The following is a 16,530-nucleotide window of genomic DNA, read 5'->3' as shown; positions in this document are numbered from 1 at the left end:
ACAAAGAGCAAATAAGGTCAGTTAAGATTATTTGAAAGCGAAACAAGGGCATTCGTCCCATGACAATGGCATAAAGAGATTGTGCCATCTTTGTTTATTGGCATCCAATGCTTAGCGGATGTATAGAGGTAGACAGTGCTGAGAGTCGTCTTCAAGCAATTGAAGCCACCCACGCAGGTATGGATAACAATTAGTTGTCCTAACAGCCGTAATATTCAAGTCGGCTTATTCGCTTCGGGGTTAAGCTATTCTCTTTGCAGACAAGATAACAGGATTCTATGGCTATCATAAGCAGTTCAGTATTTAGTAATATCACATAAGAATGCAGTAGTACCACATATGAGTGGCATATCCCAGTGTAGGGTGACTGGGTCAATGGAAAGCATCCTGTAGATGCTGTTTCCCTGAAGAGCAAGCGCATAAAGATGCAAGACATGGTAAAGTACGACAACATTGATGGAAACATTCACTAGAGTTAGTATCTCATCAGATATACTAAGATTGAGCAAGATAAATTATTGACATACGCTCATAGAGATCATTCCAAGTCATATCTTGGAATGATGTCCCTACAAGACTGATAAGCAGTGATATGGAGAGAGGCAAAGGCAATCGATAAGCGTAATATTACCATACTCCCAGAACCGTATCATTACATAGTAGTCACATGAGCCATGTCCCAAAAGACCAATCTAGCTGTTCCAAGACTAGCGCTAACAAGTAAGCGAGCGCACAAATGCCTAAAGTGGGCTAGCGTGATTACCCGATCCCACAACGGGAGCCGAAGCAAAGTCCAAAGTCAAGTCGGGCCCTCGATTTCACCTCCTTCTCACCCCTCTCGCTGTCGACAATCAATCGCGATCCCGTCGCGCCAACCGCCCATCATGTGTACGTTTTACTCCTGATCCCGAGCTGCTTTTGATTTGCAATATTCCTGGTGCCTTGTCGTTTCGCCATTTTTCCCGGATGAAAGAGACGGGTTGCAACATTGCGTGGGAGTTATCGACAGGAGATGGAAGGGGATGATGATAATGAAACGACGACGTTGTCGGAAATACAATGGATAGTACAGAAAAAAGGCTGACTGTGATTTTGTGACCTACAGCGCTCGTGTCCGGCGAGAAGACGAACTTCCAGTACATCTTGCGTCTGCTCAACACCAATGTTGACGGCAAGCAGAAGATTATGTACGCCTTGACCCAGATCAAGGGTGTCGGTCGCCGTTACTCCAACTTGGTCTGCAAGAAGGCTGATGTTGACCTCAACAAGCGGTACGTTCTCCGGTTCTTTCCATCATCAGAGACCTTGCGAGTGGGAGCAATGATAAAATGAAGAGGAGGAAAAAGAAGTGGTCACTATGATCAAGTGAATGAAGACCGAAAACACAGGACAACATGGTTAACGTGATTCTCTCTCTGCAGCGCCGGTGAGCTTACCACCGAAGAGCTTGAGCGTGTCGTCACCATCCTCCAGAACCCTACCCAGTACAAGATCCCCACCTGGTTCCTGAACAGACAGCGCGACATCACCGATGGCAAGGACTCCCAGGTTGTCTCCAACAACTTGGACAGCAAGATGCGTGAGGATCTCGAGCGCCTGAAGAAGATCCGCTCCCACCGTGGTCTCCGTCACTACTGGGGTCTCCGTGTCCGTGGACAGCACACCAAGACCACCGGTCGCCGTGGCCGCACCGTCGGTGTCAGCAAGAAGAAGGGCTAAGCCATACGAGAGGGTCACTATGCTGTGTTTTTTCCTTCGTACTTGCTGGTGGGGATGGGGGAATTCCTTTTTGTATGTTGGTGTGTTTTAACGAATTCTCGTGGGACCTGCACATGATCTGGTGTTAAATATAAAAATTGGCACGGGTCGAAAAATGAAACAATCATACCAATATGACACGAAACATAAAATCTTCATTTTTTTTTGTTCTAGAAGAGGTCTACCGGGACTAGGCTTGCTTCTACTGGTAGAGTCATTTCCCTCATGCCTCCCTGCGGCCGTAAAGTTTTTGTCGTTGGCCTGTCGTATTATGTGAGTACAAATATCAGGTGCGTATGTAATTAATATTGGAGGATCTGCAGAGTATACTTATCGGTGAATTCGTCATCTTATGATAAGGACATCGTTGCTGTTATCTCTGTATGCAGCTACTCCAGTATCCTTGATGAAGGATGTACCAAACCAACACCATGCAATCTGTCTTCCACATCACTACATTAAATGTGTAATGAAAAGTGTAGTCAACTACGGAATAGTTACGGTCTAATAAAGCAAGCACATGCACCGTGATTACTCTATGAAAAGGATCTGTATTCTAATCGTCGTATCGTTATATATATATATCGAGACATATAGCACGATACGACCATGAATGTTGATGTACAAACATCACAGCAAACAAGCAATTGGAGCACATTACGCATCGAAACATATTCTGTGTGGCAGGTTACTGGGCCAGCAATATATCATCGAGACACATCCAGACATGTCTTATCCAAGTCCCAACTAGCCATCTAGAACCATTCACCACCCAACCAGCGGTTGAAGAATTCCAGACTAGCCTCGGGCTGGTCCATGGGAACCATGTGACCTCCACCGTAGAGACGCATGAAGGTGAAATTTCCATGAGACTTAACCTGACCGATCTTCTTGCCGGTGTGTTCGTTCTGCTCGATCTTAAGGTCCTCCAGTTCGGCCGAGGCGTACTCCTTCTGGCCAGGCCATTCAAGAGCCTCGGTCCAGGCCTTGTTGCCGAGCCAGTTGCAGATGTAGTCAGCATCACCGGCGTAGATCAGCACAGGGATCTGCTCGAGAAGGCCGGGAACAAGACGGTGGTAGGGCTTCATCCAATCACCGTGGAAGAGGAAGTTACGGTTGATGTCGAAGTTGCAGGAGTCATAACCACCAACTTCGGCTCCGACGGCCTCGCGAACCTCAGCCTTGTTGAGATATTCACTCACGTAACCCATACCCTTGTAGCACAGGTTGCTTTCATCCTCACACTTGCTACGAACATCGTAGACGTTCTGTCCGGTGCGCTGGTAAGGTCCGATAAGAGCATTATTGCAGTAAATCGAGGCAGGGACACAGACCCAGGCGCTCTCAGAATTATAGCAAGACTCGATCATGGACCGACAGCGGGGTAGGGCATTGTCCATAGATTCGCAGGTAGCCTCATCGAGGACAGCCTTGTAGCCACCCTCGCCACATCCCATGGGGCGGTAGTACCCGTACTGAGTGAGGCCGTCCGTGAGACCGTTGCCGATCAGGACTGACTTGAGGTTGATGTTGCGGTTCTTGTGAGCCAAGATCTCGGATGCAAAGACTGGAATGTAATGCCCGGCGTAGGACTCGCCGGCAATATGGAAGTCCTGTTCCGCATATTCGGGGAATTGTTTGAAGAAAAGAGAGAGCAGAGCGTAGACATCCTTGCCAGCAGCAACAGTGTCGCTAACAGCGGAGCCACTGTAGGAATAGCCGACGTTCACGGGCTGATCAAGGAAAATGACGGAGGCGTTAGAGTTCCACGAGAAGTCATTGTAGACGGGCTTAATGTTCTCATCGATGCTGCTAGGTCCCAGCTCCATAAATAGACCAGTGAGGGAAGAGCAACCGGGGCCACCATTCAGCCAGAGCACGACGGGGTCGTTCTTAGGATCATTGCGAGATTCGAAGAACCCTTCGCGAATTAGTATCAAGCAAATAACTAAATGGCGGTCAAGGTAACTTACAGTAGAACAGATGCTTGTCATTACCGTTATCGTCGAGATAACCAGTGTATTGCTTCACATTCGGGTCGATACCGAGAGCGCTCGGGTCAGCTTTCTTGATCCTGAGATCGTAAGCCTCAAGCTTTCCATCAATCTCTCTCTCCTTCTCTCCGTCGGCATTGTTCACCCAGATCTTCTGGACATCAGAACCACGGACAATGTGGTCCCAATGAGAATCCGGACGACGGGTGTGCTTCTTGGGAAGAGAGAAGATGGGGCTGTGGTCCATGCTGTCCGGGAAGTAGTTGGCAACTTCATCCCAGAGTTTACGAGCGTCCTCTGAAAGAGTCTTGAGCTGCTCTTGGAAGGCATGGAGTGGCTTGGAGAAGCTCATGCCCTCCTCAGGTCGACCCAGCACCTGCTGAAGAGGTGGAACGGCCGCAGAGGCAGCTCCAACCAGCAAAGTAGCCGGCAATACTCTCATCTTGAATCACTTCGACTCTAAATGAGATGTAACAAGGGGGTGCTTATGATGGCAGGACGAGATGACGATAAGAGGGTACCTTGCGGTCTAGGCAAGTAGCTTATCAGTATCACGCTGTTAATGGGGGTAGACAGGAGATATGGTAGGGATTGTAACATACAGGAAAAACAGATCTAACACAGTAGTTTAGGTAGCTGATGAAGAACCAGCTACAGGTGATAAGAGGTCAGAGAAGAAGATGGGGAGGAAGAGGAGGTGAACCTAGGTTGGTTGGGGACCGATGGCAGGCGCTGATGACGCCGATAGCAGTCCCCAGGGCAGCCAATCACGCGAGAGAGGACCTCCGGGGAAACAAAAGTCACGCGCTGAGTCAGCCGTACCTACAGATCGCTGACTCAGGCAGTCACGAGACCCGCGTCATCGTCGTCTCCGCCAATCACGAGACTATCGGAAAAGATCCTGGGAAAATGTTGACCTAATTTCTTCACGCATCAACAGCCAGAAAGATACCCTGTACGTCTTGTTAATCATTCTTTTTTTGTTTTTGTTTTATTCCTTTCTTATCAAAATTTGCATTCTACGTCTTCTGGGAAGACACATCCGCCAAGATGCCGATTATGCAACCTAGTAATCAGATTAAATTCACCAATGTATCAGTGGTGAGGTTGAAAAAAGGTCCGTAAATATTCTCTCTGTTTCGGTGCTTGATTCTATAAATATACACCTCTGGGAAAACTTTTGTTGAAAGGGAAAAGGAGGAGTAAAAGAGAAACCCAGAAAATTAAAACTCACGAGATCGACCCCGCAACCCCGCTAATATTTTTTTTATCAGGGAAAAAACGATTCGAACTCGCCTGCTACAAGAACAAACTCTTAGAATACCGCTCCGGCGCCGAGAAAGATCTTGACAATGTCCTACAAGTGCCTACCATCTTCCTCTCCGTTTCGAAAGCACAAACCGCCCCGTCTGCGGAGATAGCCAAAGCGTTCGGTGCCAACACTCCCGCAGACGAGATTCGACAGGAGATCTTACGGAAAGGTGAAGTGCAGGTTGGTGAGCGTGAGCGAAAGGAGATCATCGAGCGAGTTGAGAAGGAGGTGTTGGATATTGTATCGGGCAGGCTTGTTGACCCGACGACTAAGCGAGTCTACACGCCGGGAATGATCTCTAAGGCGTTGGATCAGCTGAGCTCCGCGAGTGGACAGATGCAACAAGCGCAGAGTCAGAACAACAATGGGGAAGCAAGTGGTGCTGGAGATGAGTCTCGCCCGGCGCAACCTCGGAAGCCACTCTGGACTGGTGTCACGCCCAACAAGTCGGCGAAAATACAAGCCCTCGAAGCCATGAAGGCACTCATTGCATGGCAACCCATTCCAGTGATGCGAGCACGGATGCGCCTCCGCGTGACCTGCCCCGTGCCGCTTTTGAAGCAAACCGTCAAGTCTGCAGCACCAGCGGGCTTGAACAAAGAGAAAGAAGCTCCGTCGGGCGGCAACTCCAAATCCAACAAGAAAGGCGGCAAAGGATCGAAGAAGTCCGCCCGTCAACAAGATTCCGATGCTGAGGGTGGCTCTGACGCTGAACCCTCGCAGCCAAAGGCACCGACCAATGTCAAGGACAAGATTTTGAGCTTCATCGAGTCGGTCGAGTCGCAAGAAATTGCAGGTGATGAGTGGGAGGTTGTTGGTTTTGCCGAACCAGGCGCGTTCAAGGGACTAAATGAATTTGTGGGCAACGACACCCGGGGCAGAGGACGAGTAGAAGTGCTGGATATGGCCGTTACTCATGAAGACTAAGCTGCCAAGAGGGTGATTGATTCCAGCAACTTGCGAGCCTCGGACAAGGGTCGATCCATGTATAGATCGCTGAGACTCACTCAGATGTGTGCTATGATTGATGATTATTCGGATAGATGGCGGACTAACGAAATGATTGTTTATATGACGATTTCCCGGTAGTTTCTCATATTGATTAGGATAGACAAAATATATCTAAACTTGACTCATCTCATACATAGCATGCATGACGTGAAGGGAGCCCGTGACCCAGCTAGACTAATTTCCTTACCTCTAGCATACTCCTACCTCATCCTGTCCGCACGGCAATTCAATAAATCCCTCAGACCCGTTCCAACTTGATTCGATGACTATCCAAGCTAGCCACCCCCACAGCTGGAAAACGTTTCCGAAATCCGCAGTCGCTTCTTATCATCAACCGAGTCCAGTTAGTCGAATGGGTCGTCAATTCTTGCCGAGGTGGGGTATGACCGTTAGACCGTCGCTGGATTGACTGGATGGTTATTTCGTTTGTTCTGCTCTTGCATTGTTCATAAGACCCCCACACCGTTTCTGTAACGTTGACAAAGGAAATGGGGTGAACAATGGCCAACATTGGGCCGCATAAGGTTTACCTTTGCCTTGGATACGTTCACTGGTCAATATGAATACTACTGACAATGTCGCGTTCATTACTCACCAGCACAGGACTAGTGCTGCAAGGAGCTCCTGACCTTCGGTGCGACGATCTTATTGCTGGATCGCGTGCATGCCTGTGGGTACTCGAAACCGTATCAGGCTACGGCGTACACTCTTCAGCAAGACATCCCTGCTCTCTTGACGGCAGTACAGCCAATACTCCACATCCGAGGCTCCACTCTTCACCTGGATAGTGGCGGATAAGTGGAGCAGTGGCCTTCGTATTGAAGTATCATTGGTTCGAGCAATGGCGGCGCACGGTGCCTGGGACTAAACCTTAAGTGGGGAGAGTCCTCATTCGGAGTGGAGCTTATGCTGGAAGTTGAAAACAACCAAGTTTCCCGGTTCTCGCCCGGGATGTGGAGTAACTGTCAAACAATCTCACCATGGGAGCTGCGAGACGCCAGAAGTCGCCTCGGTCGGACTCGGAATCCCCGCCGAGGGACGAAAACGCAGAGGACAATTACGACGAGCATGCGGTCAGTCTCCCTTTCTCGTCATCCCCTCATTCTTCGTCGAAACGCGGGGCTGACCAGTGTAGGGAGAATTGGATGATGGCACAGATTCTGATTATTTCGAGGAGTTGTGAGACACGACCTCCTTGATAGATGTCGCCCGCCCTGATAATTGACCTTCCTAGCGCGAGCGACACCACCTCGATCAATTCGATGATTACCGCTTATCGCTATGAAAACGGGAGACGATATCATGCTTACAAGGACGGTGCTTACTGGTACTATAATCGCGCGACTTTCTACCGAGTATGTGGATGGCTAAGATGACCAGGGGGCCCAACGACGAAACCCAGAACGAACAACTCGACATAGCGTATGTACGGGAGGCGAGGTCAACAAGCACTCAAACATTCTAACAGTACCCTATAGCCATCATATGTTCACAATGCTTCTCGGAAACAAACTGTGTCTGGCCCCTATCTCTGACGATGTCCAGGTAAGGTCTAATGGCATCGACTGGGAGCGCGGCTGACGGAAGTACAATAGAGAGTGCTCGACATCGGTACTGGAACGGGGATATGGGCCATGTTGGTGCAAACCAATATCAACTGACCTTCCATGATTGCTAACGTGCGTCCAGTGACTTTGCAGATGAATACCCCTCCGCAGAGGTCATTGGAACCGATCTTTCACCAACTCAGCCCAGCTTTGTTCCGCCAAACCTTCAGTTCGAGATCGACGACGCAGAAGATTCATGGGCATACCCCGAGAACCATTTCGATTTGATCCACGTGCGTGCACTCTACGGGGCGATTTCCGACTGGCCAGCGTTCTATCGCAACGTGTTGATGTAGGTTGCACTGGTGCTCCCTGTTGAACCTCATACTCGATAGGCAATTTCTAATTGCTACAGCGGTCTACGGCCCGGCGCATGGTTCGACCAACTGGAGATGTCGATCCAGTTCAGATCGGATGACGGCACCGTGACCTCCGACCACATCCTGGCAGAGTGGTCACGTATATTCATCGAGGCAGGAGAGAGGTTCGGCAAAACGTTTCGCATCGCCGACTTAGCCCGCCAACACATGATCGATGCAGGATTTGAAAATGTAACCGAGCGGCGATTCAAACTCCCTGTTGGTCCTTGGAGTAATGACGAGCACTACCGACAGTTGGGAAGGTGGAATCTGCTGCATTGCGAGCAGGGCATTGAAGGATGGTCCATGGCACTGCTCACCCGTGTGATGGGGGTAAGGCCCTATTTTTTAGCTTTTCCCGGATGACGGGACAGTTGGATCTATTCACACAAAACTAACACCATCAACAGTGGAGCTATGAGGAAGTGCAAGTATTCTTGGCCAAGATGAGGAAGGGATTGCGCGACTACTCCAAGATCCATGCCTATTTCTACGTGTAAGCCCGCGCCCTGGTTCGATATAGAAAGCTGGAAGATGGGATTAGCAGCTAACTGTCTTCGTTACGCTGTAAATAGGTCGAGTGTCTACGGCCAGAAGCCGCTCAAGGGACCTGTACCTTGATTTCACTCAAACGACCTTCACGACGAGTGCCAGTAAGCAGGGCAATGAGATAGGACATAGAGTATAATTTGGGCAATGATTGCGTGATCTAGACCCTGTACGTATGCGGGCGGTCTTTTTCGTTTAGTAGCTGATTTCTAGCGGACCTCTTTTCAGTATACCGTTGGGGTGCATACGGGGAGGCCTAGATTCTTTATATATCGTTCTACGAAGAGCAATGAACCTGTGCCATTTCCATGCATGATCAAACACTCACCAGAACAAGCCAAAGTCTCGACTACAATCTTCCAAATCAGGATATAACGAGACCTCACCCTCTAATAAAACAACCCAAGCCCCCAAAACCCCAAAACAACCCCGACCACCGCAATGAACAGCATCATATTCCTCACAGTGTGTTTATGATGCACCTCCATCGTCCTCGCAATCCTCTCCGCCCACGCCTTCGGCGGATTCCCACTAGGAAGCTCAACATCCGGAACCTCCTTGCCCAAAAACCTACAAAGCGGATCCCAACCATCCTCAACACACCACTCCAAAAGCCTCTCCTCCGGCAAAGGGGTAATGATGGTTGAAGTAGAGTCTGTTGTGCATAATAATACCAATTGTGCCGGCGAAGAACGCACAGATAATCTCCCGGAGAGGAAGATATTCCAGACTCGTAGATCATCCGCCATGGTTTCCAAGTGAGATAGGGTAGGCCTGGTAGAAGAGAAAGAGTACTCGATAGACAAATGACGAGTACAATGACAGTGCCAGGAGAGTCAGTATCAGCTGATGATGATCAGCCCTAGGAGGAAGGGTCTTGCTTAGCTATCGCATTTTGGAGAAGCCATTGACGAGGGATCTGTATAATGGCAATCGAGAAACCGGCCGAACCAAATACAAATATACTTGCATGTGTGCATTCAGGCTAAGTGTCTACTCATCTGACCTCGTCTTGATGTCTGGATTGCCAGTCTTCGTTTCCCAGTTGCCGTGCCTTTTGCCATCGCCGAGATTAATTCCAGATGATAGTGGCGTTTGAAATCGGCCGCAAGCAGATTTATGATTATCAAACGCCGAGTCGCCGAGTGCTCATCTCTCGATCCTTTTTTTTTTTTTTTTTATCACGTTTCCAGTAATTTCCTCGCATATGAGTCAACACTAACTTATAATATGCGAGATCATACTACTGGAGGTAGTGAGACATAGTAATTAAAAGATTAGCTGGGGAGAAAAAAGGAGCTGCGGCGTCTCCGGTGTCTGAAGCGCCGATTCTCTCCGCATCCCCACTTGCCACTTGCCTTCAATGATAAGACCTAGATATGTAAAGATATATAATGCAGAGCATAGAGCTCTTGCTGGCCTTCCATCCGGTGACCCTTCCGCCTGGTATCACAGAATATCTGTCTCTCGTAATCCGCATTCGCCAACGTCCACCATGACTCGACAAATCGTCTCACCCGTTCCAGCGGACGACGAATACTATGATCTTGGCTCGTTTGGCCATAGCATCACCACCAACAGCGGTGATGCCCAGATCTGGTTCAATCGCGGTTTGACCTGGGTATACTCATTCAATCATGTTGAAGGCGCCTACTGCTTTGAGCAAGCCATTGCGCACGACCCTACATGTGCGATGGCATATTGGGGTCTCGCCTATGCGGTCGGTCCAAACTACAACAAGCCGTGGGAGAAGTTCGACCTAGGAGACCTTCACAGATCGGTGCAACGAGGGTACGAGGCATCGCGAGAGGCAGCCAAACACGCCGTCAATGCCACTCACCTGGAGCGAGCTTTGATCGAGGCTATCCAATCCCGGTTCCCCACCGATCAACCTGCGACGGATTACGCAGCCCTCAACAAAGGGTATGCCGCCGCTATGAAGCTAGTTTACGATATTTTCGGGCGTGATCTGAACATTGCCACCCTCTATGCCGACGCGCTGATGAACATGACTCCGTGGTCCCTGTGGGACCTTTTCACTGCGAAACCAAACCCGAATGCGCCCACAATGGAGGTCAAGGCGGTTCTCGAACGAGCTCTTGCGCAGGAAGAGGATGGGCCATATTTAAATCCCGGACTGCTCCATCTCTATATTCATTTCATCGAAATGTCACCAACCCCGGAGTTGGGTATTAACGTGGCCGATCATCTGCGAGACCTTGTGCCCGACGCTGGTCATATCCACCATATGCCCACACATTTGGATATCCTCATTGGTGACTGGCGACGGTCCATAGCGTCAAACCACAACTCCACCCTTGCAGATGATAAGTATTTCCGCAAGTCAGGAGCCAAGAACTTTTACACGTTCTACCGTCTGCATGACTATCATTCTTTGATCTACGCTGCTATGTTTGCCGGCAGACGTAAGACCGCCCTTGATGCCGTCACTCGCATGGAAGCAACAGTGCCGGAGGACGTTCTTCGAATTCAATCACCACCCATGGCCGACTGGTTAGAACAGTTCATGTCTATTCGCCTACATGTGATGGTTCGCTTTGGTATGTGGGAGGAGCTTAAGCGCAAAGAGCTGCCGCATGATCAGGAACTTTATGCAGGTGTAACGGCCACCACGCACTATGCTAAAGGTATTGCATTCGCCGCTACAGGTGATGTTGCCACCGCCCGAGAGGAACAAGAGCGCTTTCATCAGGCATGGGCTCGCGTGCCAGCGACTCGCCGTGCCTACAACGGAAAGATCGTTGACGTACTTGGTGTGGCTTCTGCTATGCTAGAAGGAGAAATTGAATATCGGTGCGCAAACTACGACAAGGCCTTTGCATCCCTCCGCGAAGCGATTGATCTTGAAGACAAACTACCGTATAGCGAGCCGTGGTCGTGGATGCAACCTGTTCGCCATGCGTATGCGGCCCTCCGAATGGAACAGGGTTATCTGGAGGAAGCAGCACAAACGTATCGTGCCGACCTGGGCCTGGATCACTCTATCATCCGACAGCGTCGGCACCCAAACAATGTATGGTCACTGCAGGGATACTACGAGTGCCTGGTTCGCCTAGGGAGGATGGATGAAGCAGCTATGATCGAGCAGCCGGCTAAACTAGCCCTTGCCGCGGCTGATGTTCCGATCAAAGCATCATGCTTTTGTCGCTTGGATACCGCTGAGATACCGCAGGTTCTCAATGGTTGCTCGAAGGGGAAGTGCTGCTAGAATATTGGCATCGATTTGTACTTGCAACAATCAAGCAAGATTTGTAATTGTGGTTGCCACTTATAACTGATAATATATTGCTTTGTAGCCATATGCCAACCAGTATACATTGTTCAGTAAAATGATAACTTAGTATCGACTTTCGCTCTGAAGACCATGCGTAATCCTGCCATTGTAGAATTCTATCTCATAATTACAAATCCACCTCCTCTCAATCGCTATGTGTTAACTAAACTTGCAGCATGTGTGCATCATAATATGTTATAGTTATTTTGAGCTGCACTGTTGGCCCCGCGTCTGTCAGAAGCAAGCCCAAGAGACCTAAATCGATCACCGCAGTCCAGGATAATCCACGGCATGAGGGTTAATCAATCCTAAAGCTAGTCAAGAGTACGTTCAGGGTGGGGTTTTTTTTTTTCAGTATCAGTAGCAAATCGGTGATGTGTATCAAACGCCGAATGTTCTGGCGAGATATAAAAACCGCCGATCTGCCAAGAGCGCCTACGCCTGTTAATGCGGGGTGATATAGATTCCATTTTGATATGGCTGATATCATGTTTAAAGTGAAATGTGATTAACCTTACTGGAGTGCCATATCCGATATCGGGTCAAGTATCTCTATAAAAGACAGTCTCATCTCACGCCGGAAAGTGTTGGCATACATGCTGGCCTGAACATACTTCACTCAGTTTCATCTTTATCGGCAACTCTGTTACTACGACATGGGATCAATCGGGTATCCGGATGTCCAACCCCTTGAAATCTTTTCCAAGCGCGGCCAAAATGCTGTTGAGCTGGGTTCCAAGCGAATAATCTGGGATGTGATCAGTGACATGTGGAATCCTGATACTAATCCGTCCGGAATCTTGTCCATCGGAATGGCAGAAAACACGCTGCTACACAATACACTACTCCAGTACATTGAAGCCAACTTTCGCCTGTCAGCCGAGCACCTCACCTACAATAACGGAAGTATGGGGTCCAACGCGCTTCGAAAGGCGGTATCACACTTCTTGAACAGACATTTCAATGCCTTTCGACCAGTAGAGCCTAGTCATATCCTGATGACGAATGGATGTTCTTCTGCCATTGAGCATTTGAGCTGGGCCTTCGTTAACCCAGGTGAGGGTGTTCTTCTTGGAATGCCGTACTACAGCACCTTCATCGCAGACATCTCACTACGGCCAGAGGCAGTGGTTATACCGGTGAAGATGGGAAACGTGGACCCTCTGAGCATCGAATCAGTTGATCTTTATGAAAAGGCTGCAGTAGAATTTGAGGCGTCCACAGGGAGGCGAGTACGAGCTGTGATCCTCTGCAATCCGCATAACCCCCTGGGGCGGTGCTACCCACGGGAAACCATTGACAAGTTCATGGAATTCTGTCAGTCGAGGCAAATGCACTTGATTAGTGATGAGATCTACGCGCTGTCGGTCTGGGAGAATCGTGTGGATAAAGATATTCCTTTCACACCGTTCGAATCAATACTGTCGAGAGACATAACTAGGCTCATTGACCCCAGTCTTGTGCACGTTCTCTGGGGCATGAGCAAGGACTTTGGTGCCAACGGCCTGCGAGTCGGTGCAATCATTTCACAATCTAACCCCGAGCTCCATATTGCTCAGAAGTGTCTGTCCTTGTACTCCTTCGTCTCTGGGATGTCGGATCAGATCACTGCATCTATTCTTTCAGACGACCATTTTACTGATAAATACATCGAGATGAATCGCGAGAGACTCTCTCTGTCTCACCAATTCCTCGTTCACGCCCTGAACAAACACAAGATCGAGTATTTACGTGGCTGCAATGCTGGATTCTTTTTATGGGTCAACCTCGGCGCGAAGTATTTAGCGGCCCATCCTGAAGAGGAGGGCCGGGCAACTGACCTCACTGATAGAATCTTTCAGAAGCTACTGGATAACAAGGTCTACGTGGCTCATGGGACTGCGTATGGATCGGAGAACCCGGGTTGGTTTCGTCTAGTGTTTGCGCACCCCATTCCGTGGCTGATGGAGGCAATGGCACGCATAGTTTGTGCCATTCAATGAGGGGAGGTGTAAGACCGGTAGCGTGTATTTGCTCACATTTTTGAGTTAATAATTATGTTGGAAGTTCGTATTATTCCGTGCCCAGTGATGATATACGGAATGCACTAGGGACGAGTTTGTATTTAGTTTTTTCTTTTGTCTTTTCTTAAAAAAAATCTAGCCATATGTATGAAGATACTCTCAGATTACCATCAACCTCTGGCCATGCTAGTCAGCTCCATACATATGATGCAATAGGATAAATGATGTTCCTACATTAGGATATTCTTTCCGAGTCCTTCGGCAATGGTCTTCAAACCTAGGGAAAACGATATGTATGACTGGTGGCCCAGTAACACTATCTCAATTACCGAGATAATCGAGATAGGAGAGCCTTAGCACAAAGCACGGACGGGAGATGAAGCCACTGAACCCTATTTCAAACGGCGTTTGCTTTCCACAATATGTCTTATCTGGTTATGATGCTAACTGAGCTGATCCCCCGCATTTACGGAGAGCTATCTAATTCCCAAGGCCAATCCAGGGCAGGTCAGGTTCACTCCCTATTCTTTCTATCATCAGGGCTTATCTTTATGATTATGTCAAGGGGCTAAATCAGTTAGTGAACTGGAGCCCAGCTATCAAACTGAACCTAGGCTGGATATAAAAGCACTGTTCTGTCCATAGATGTCTGACTAGCACAACTGATATAACCCATCTTGTTGGTTGTATAAATTTTCTTTGTATTCAATTTTCTTACTGAGAAGGCCTTCTATTTGATCTCGTTCACCCTCAATATGGAATCAAGTCCAGTAGAACTCAAAAGCCATGAGCGTCCCGTTCCCGATAAACCTAGAGAGAACATGGGCATATATATGGAAAATGCGACAGACAAGGCACAAGGGGAACCAGTTGACCATGGAGCAGATACCCAACTCCATCGCACCCTCGGCACCCGCCATTTGACTATGGTTGCCCTCGGGTCAGCAATTGGCATGGGGATGTGGCTAGGAAGTGGCACGTCCTTGGCCAACGGGGGCCCCGCCAGTCTTTTCATTGGATTTCTTATAAGCAGCTCAATTATCTGGTCTGTCTGTCAATCCATTGGTGAAATGGCGGTTATATATCCTCTTCCTTCGGCATTTGTGCAATGGGCTACAATCTTCATCAGCCCAGCTGCTGGTTTCGCTCTTGGGTGGGGATATTGGTTTTCCTACTGGATCACAATTGCCAATGAACTTCAGGTCCGTCTTGTTTTCGAAAATTGCAGACTTTTTGGCATGCCGTTATAGTACTAATGCCTATGCCTTTGTCGCCAGGGTGTTGTAACTGTTCTCAACTATTGGACAGACGAGGTGCCAAAGGCCGCATGGATATCTATTTTTTGGGCTGTTATCATCTTGATCAACATCTGGGCTGTGAGGTTCTTCGCAGAGGTGGAAGTAGTCGCATCAACCATCAAATTTGGCTGGATGTTCATTTGTGTCATTGCATTAATTGGTAATTGCCTTGCACTGCTATTCCTTCGGTAGTACTAACTACCAGCAGTGGTTACTGCTGGAGGCTCGCCCCAGGGAGGCCCTATTGGATTCCGTTATTGGAATGCGCAGCCTGTTAACAACGGGTTCAAGGGCTTTATCAGCGTCATTCCGACCTGTATATTTGCAATGGCTGGCTCGGAGAATGCTGCGTTGGTGGCTACTGAAGTTGCTAACCCGCGAGAATCGGTACCGAAAGCTATCAAATCCGTCTGGTTCCGTCTCGGCCTTTTCTATATCTTGGGAAGCCTTATGATTACATTAACTGTGGACCCGAATGATCCTAGTTTATTTGGTGGTTCCGGGAGTAACGCCTCGCCGTTCGTGATTGCTTTCAAGAATGCCGGGATACCGATACTAGCCCATATCACGAATGCTGTGATTTTTATTTCCGTGATATCCACTGGTAGTATATCGGGGTATGGTGGCTCTCGAATCCTGATGGGGCTGGCACATGTCAAGATGAATCACAAGGTATGGACTGGTACTCCTTACAGTTATCGAACTTTTATATGCTCACACAGGATGTCCTCCAGGTATTCGGTAAAGCAGACAGTGTAGGTCGACCATGGGCTGGCTATATTGCCACCATCGGGATTGGAGGTGCTCTCGCTTACCTCAACGTGACACATACTGGAGCACAAGTTTTCACATGGCTTTCCAACCTAGTCTCCCTACTTACACTATTTGGATGGTCTATGATATGTCTTTCCCACCTACGGTTTAGATATACCTGGACGCTGCAAGGCCGTAATGAGGCGCACCTTCCTTGGAGATCGTGGGCATACCCGTATGCCGCATGGTGGGGCTTAATCTGGTGTCTTGTTGTCTTTGGGATTCAGTTTTACTTGAGCATTTGGCCGCTTCACGAGAAGACGTCCGCGAAGAATTTCTTTGCCAATTACATCAGTGTAATAGCTGTTGCTATCATCTGGGTTTGTGCTCAGGTTTGGTATAGCTGTCCACTTTGGGCTGATGCGCGCAATATCGACTTGGATATGTGTCGGCGCTTCTATGCTGATACTGTAGATGAGGAGTCTACCCCAGTGGCCAAGTCTTTGGCAAGGAAGCTGCGTGTTGTTTGCAAGTAAGGGTATTCATCAGAGAATTACTCGCTTTGGTGTGAATGATGGTATGCTTTTAGAG

The 16,530-nt window shown here is 48.7% G+C and overlaps 7 protein-coding genes across 7 annotated transcripts; 6 read left to right on the top strand and 1 right to left on the bottom strand.

Annotated features, from left to right (window-relative positions):
- Positions 1 to 884: 884 nt before the first annotated feature.
- On the top strand, positions 885 to 1,719 carry AO090103000331 (40S ribosomal protein uS13; the record flags this gene model as incomplete). The annotated part of the gene is made up of 3 exons (XM_001826852.3): positions 885 to 888; positions 1,106 to 1,271; positions 1,422 to 1,719. 3 exons carry the CDS (start codon positions 885 to 887, stop codon positions 1,717 to 1,719), a joined length of 468 nt encoding a protein of 155 aa, XP_001826904.1.
- A 794-nt stretch (positions 1,720 to 2,513) lies between these two features.
- On the bottom strand, positions 2,514 to 4,194 carry cp3 (carboxypeptidase C PRC1; the record flags this gene model as incomplete). Its single annotated transcript, XM_001826853.3, has 2 exons — positions 2,514 to 3,679; positions 3,732 to 4,194. 2 exons carry the CDS (start codon positions 4,192 to 4,194, stop codon positions 2,514 to 2,516), a joined length of 1,629 nt encoding a protein of 542 aa, XP_001826905.1.
- A 608-nt stretch (positions 4,195 to 4,802) lies between these two features.
- On the top strand, positions 4,803 to 5,991 carry AO090103000333 (guanine nucleotide exchange factor SDO1; the record flags this gene model as incomplete). Its single annotated transcript, XM_001826854.3, has 2 exons — positions 4,803 to 4,869; positions 5,027 to 5,991. 2 exons carry the CDS (start codon positions 4,803 to 4,805, stop codon positions 5,989 to 5,991), a joined length of 1,032 nt encoding a protein of 343 aa, XP_001826906.1.
- A 1,365-nt stretch (positions 5,992 to 7,356) lies between these two features.
- Positions 7,357 to 8,541, top strand: AO090103000334 (class I SAM-dependent methyltransferase; the record flags this gene model as incomplete). Its single annotated transcript, XM_023233327.1, has 6 exons — positions 7,357 to 7,430; positions 7,497 to 7,620; positions 7,671 to 7,711; positions 7,765 to 7,974; positions 8,038 to 8,374; positions 8,452 to 8,541. The coding sequence occupies 6 exons, from the start codon at positions 7,357 to 7,359 to the stop codon at positions 8,539 to 8,541; spliced, it is 876 nt and encodes a 291-aa protein (XP_023093919.1).
- A 1,544-nt stretch (positions 8,542 to 10,085) lies between these two features.
- On the top strand, positions 10,086 to 11,819 carry AO090103000335 (uncharacterized protein; the record flags this gene model as incomplete). The annotated part of the gene is made up of 1 exon (XM_001826856.1): positions 10,086 to 11,819. The coding sequence occupies one exon, from the start codon at positions 10,086 to 10,088 to the stop codon at positions 11,817 to 11,819; it is 1,734 nt and encodes a 577-aa protein (XP_001826908.1).
- Positions 11,820 to 12,541: 722 nt separating this feature from the next.
- On the top strand, positions 12,542 to 13,867 carry AO090103000336 (putative aminotransferase, classes I and II family; the record flags this gene model as incomplete). The annotated part of the gene is made up of 1 exon (XM_001826857.1): positions 12,542 to 13,867. One exon carries the CDS (start codon positions 12,542 to 12,544, stop codon positions 13,865 to 13,867), a length of 1,326 nt encoding a protein of 441 aa, XP_001826909.1.
- Positions 13,868 to 14,709: 842 nt separating this feature from the next.
- AO090103000337 (uncharacterized protein) lies at positions 14,710 to 16,475 on the top strand (the record flags this gene model as incomplete). The annotated part of the gene is made up of 4 exons (XM_023233326.1): positions 14,710 to 15,090; positions 15,166 to 15,346; positions 15,395 to 15,858; positions 15,909 to 16,475. 4 exons carry the CDS (start codon positions 14,710 to 14,712, stop codon positions 16,473 to 16,475), a joined length of 1,593 nt encoding a protein of 530 aa, XP_023093920.1.
- Positions 16,476 to 16,530: the final 55 nt, after the last annotated feature.

Source organism: Aspergillus oryzae, chromosome 8 (genome assembly GCF_000184455.2).
Source record: "Aspergillus oryzae RIB40 DNA, chromosome 8".
Classification (NCBI taxonomy): Eukaryota; Fungi; Ascomycota; class Eurotiomycetes; order Eurotiales; family Aspergillaceae; genus Aspergillus; species Aspergillus oryzae.
Note: the sequence above shows the minus strand (reverse complement) of the source record. Positions and strands in the feature narration are given on the sequence as shown.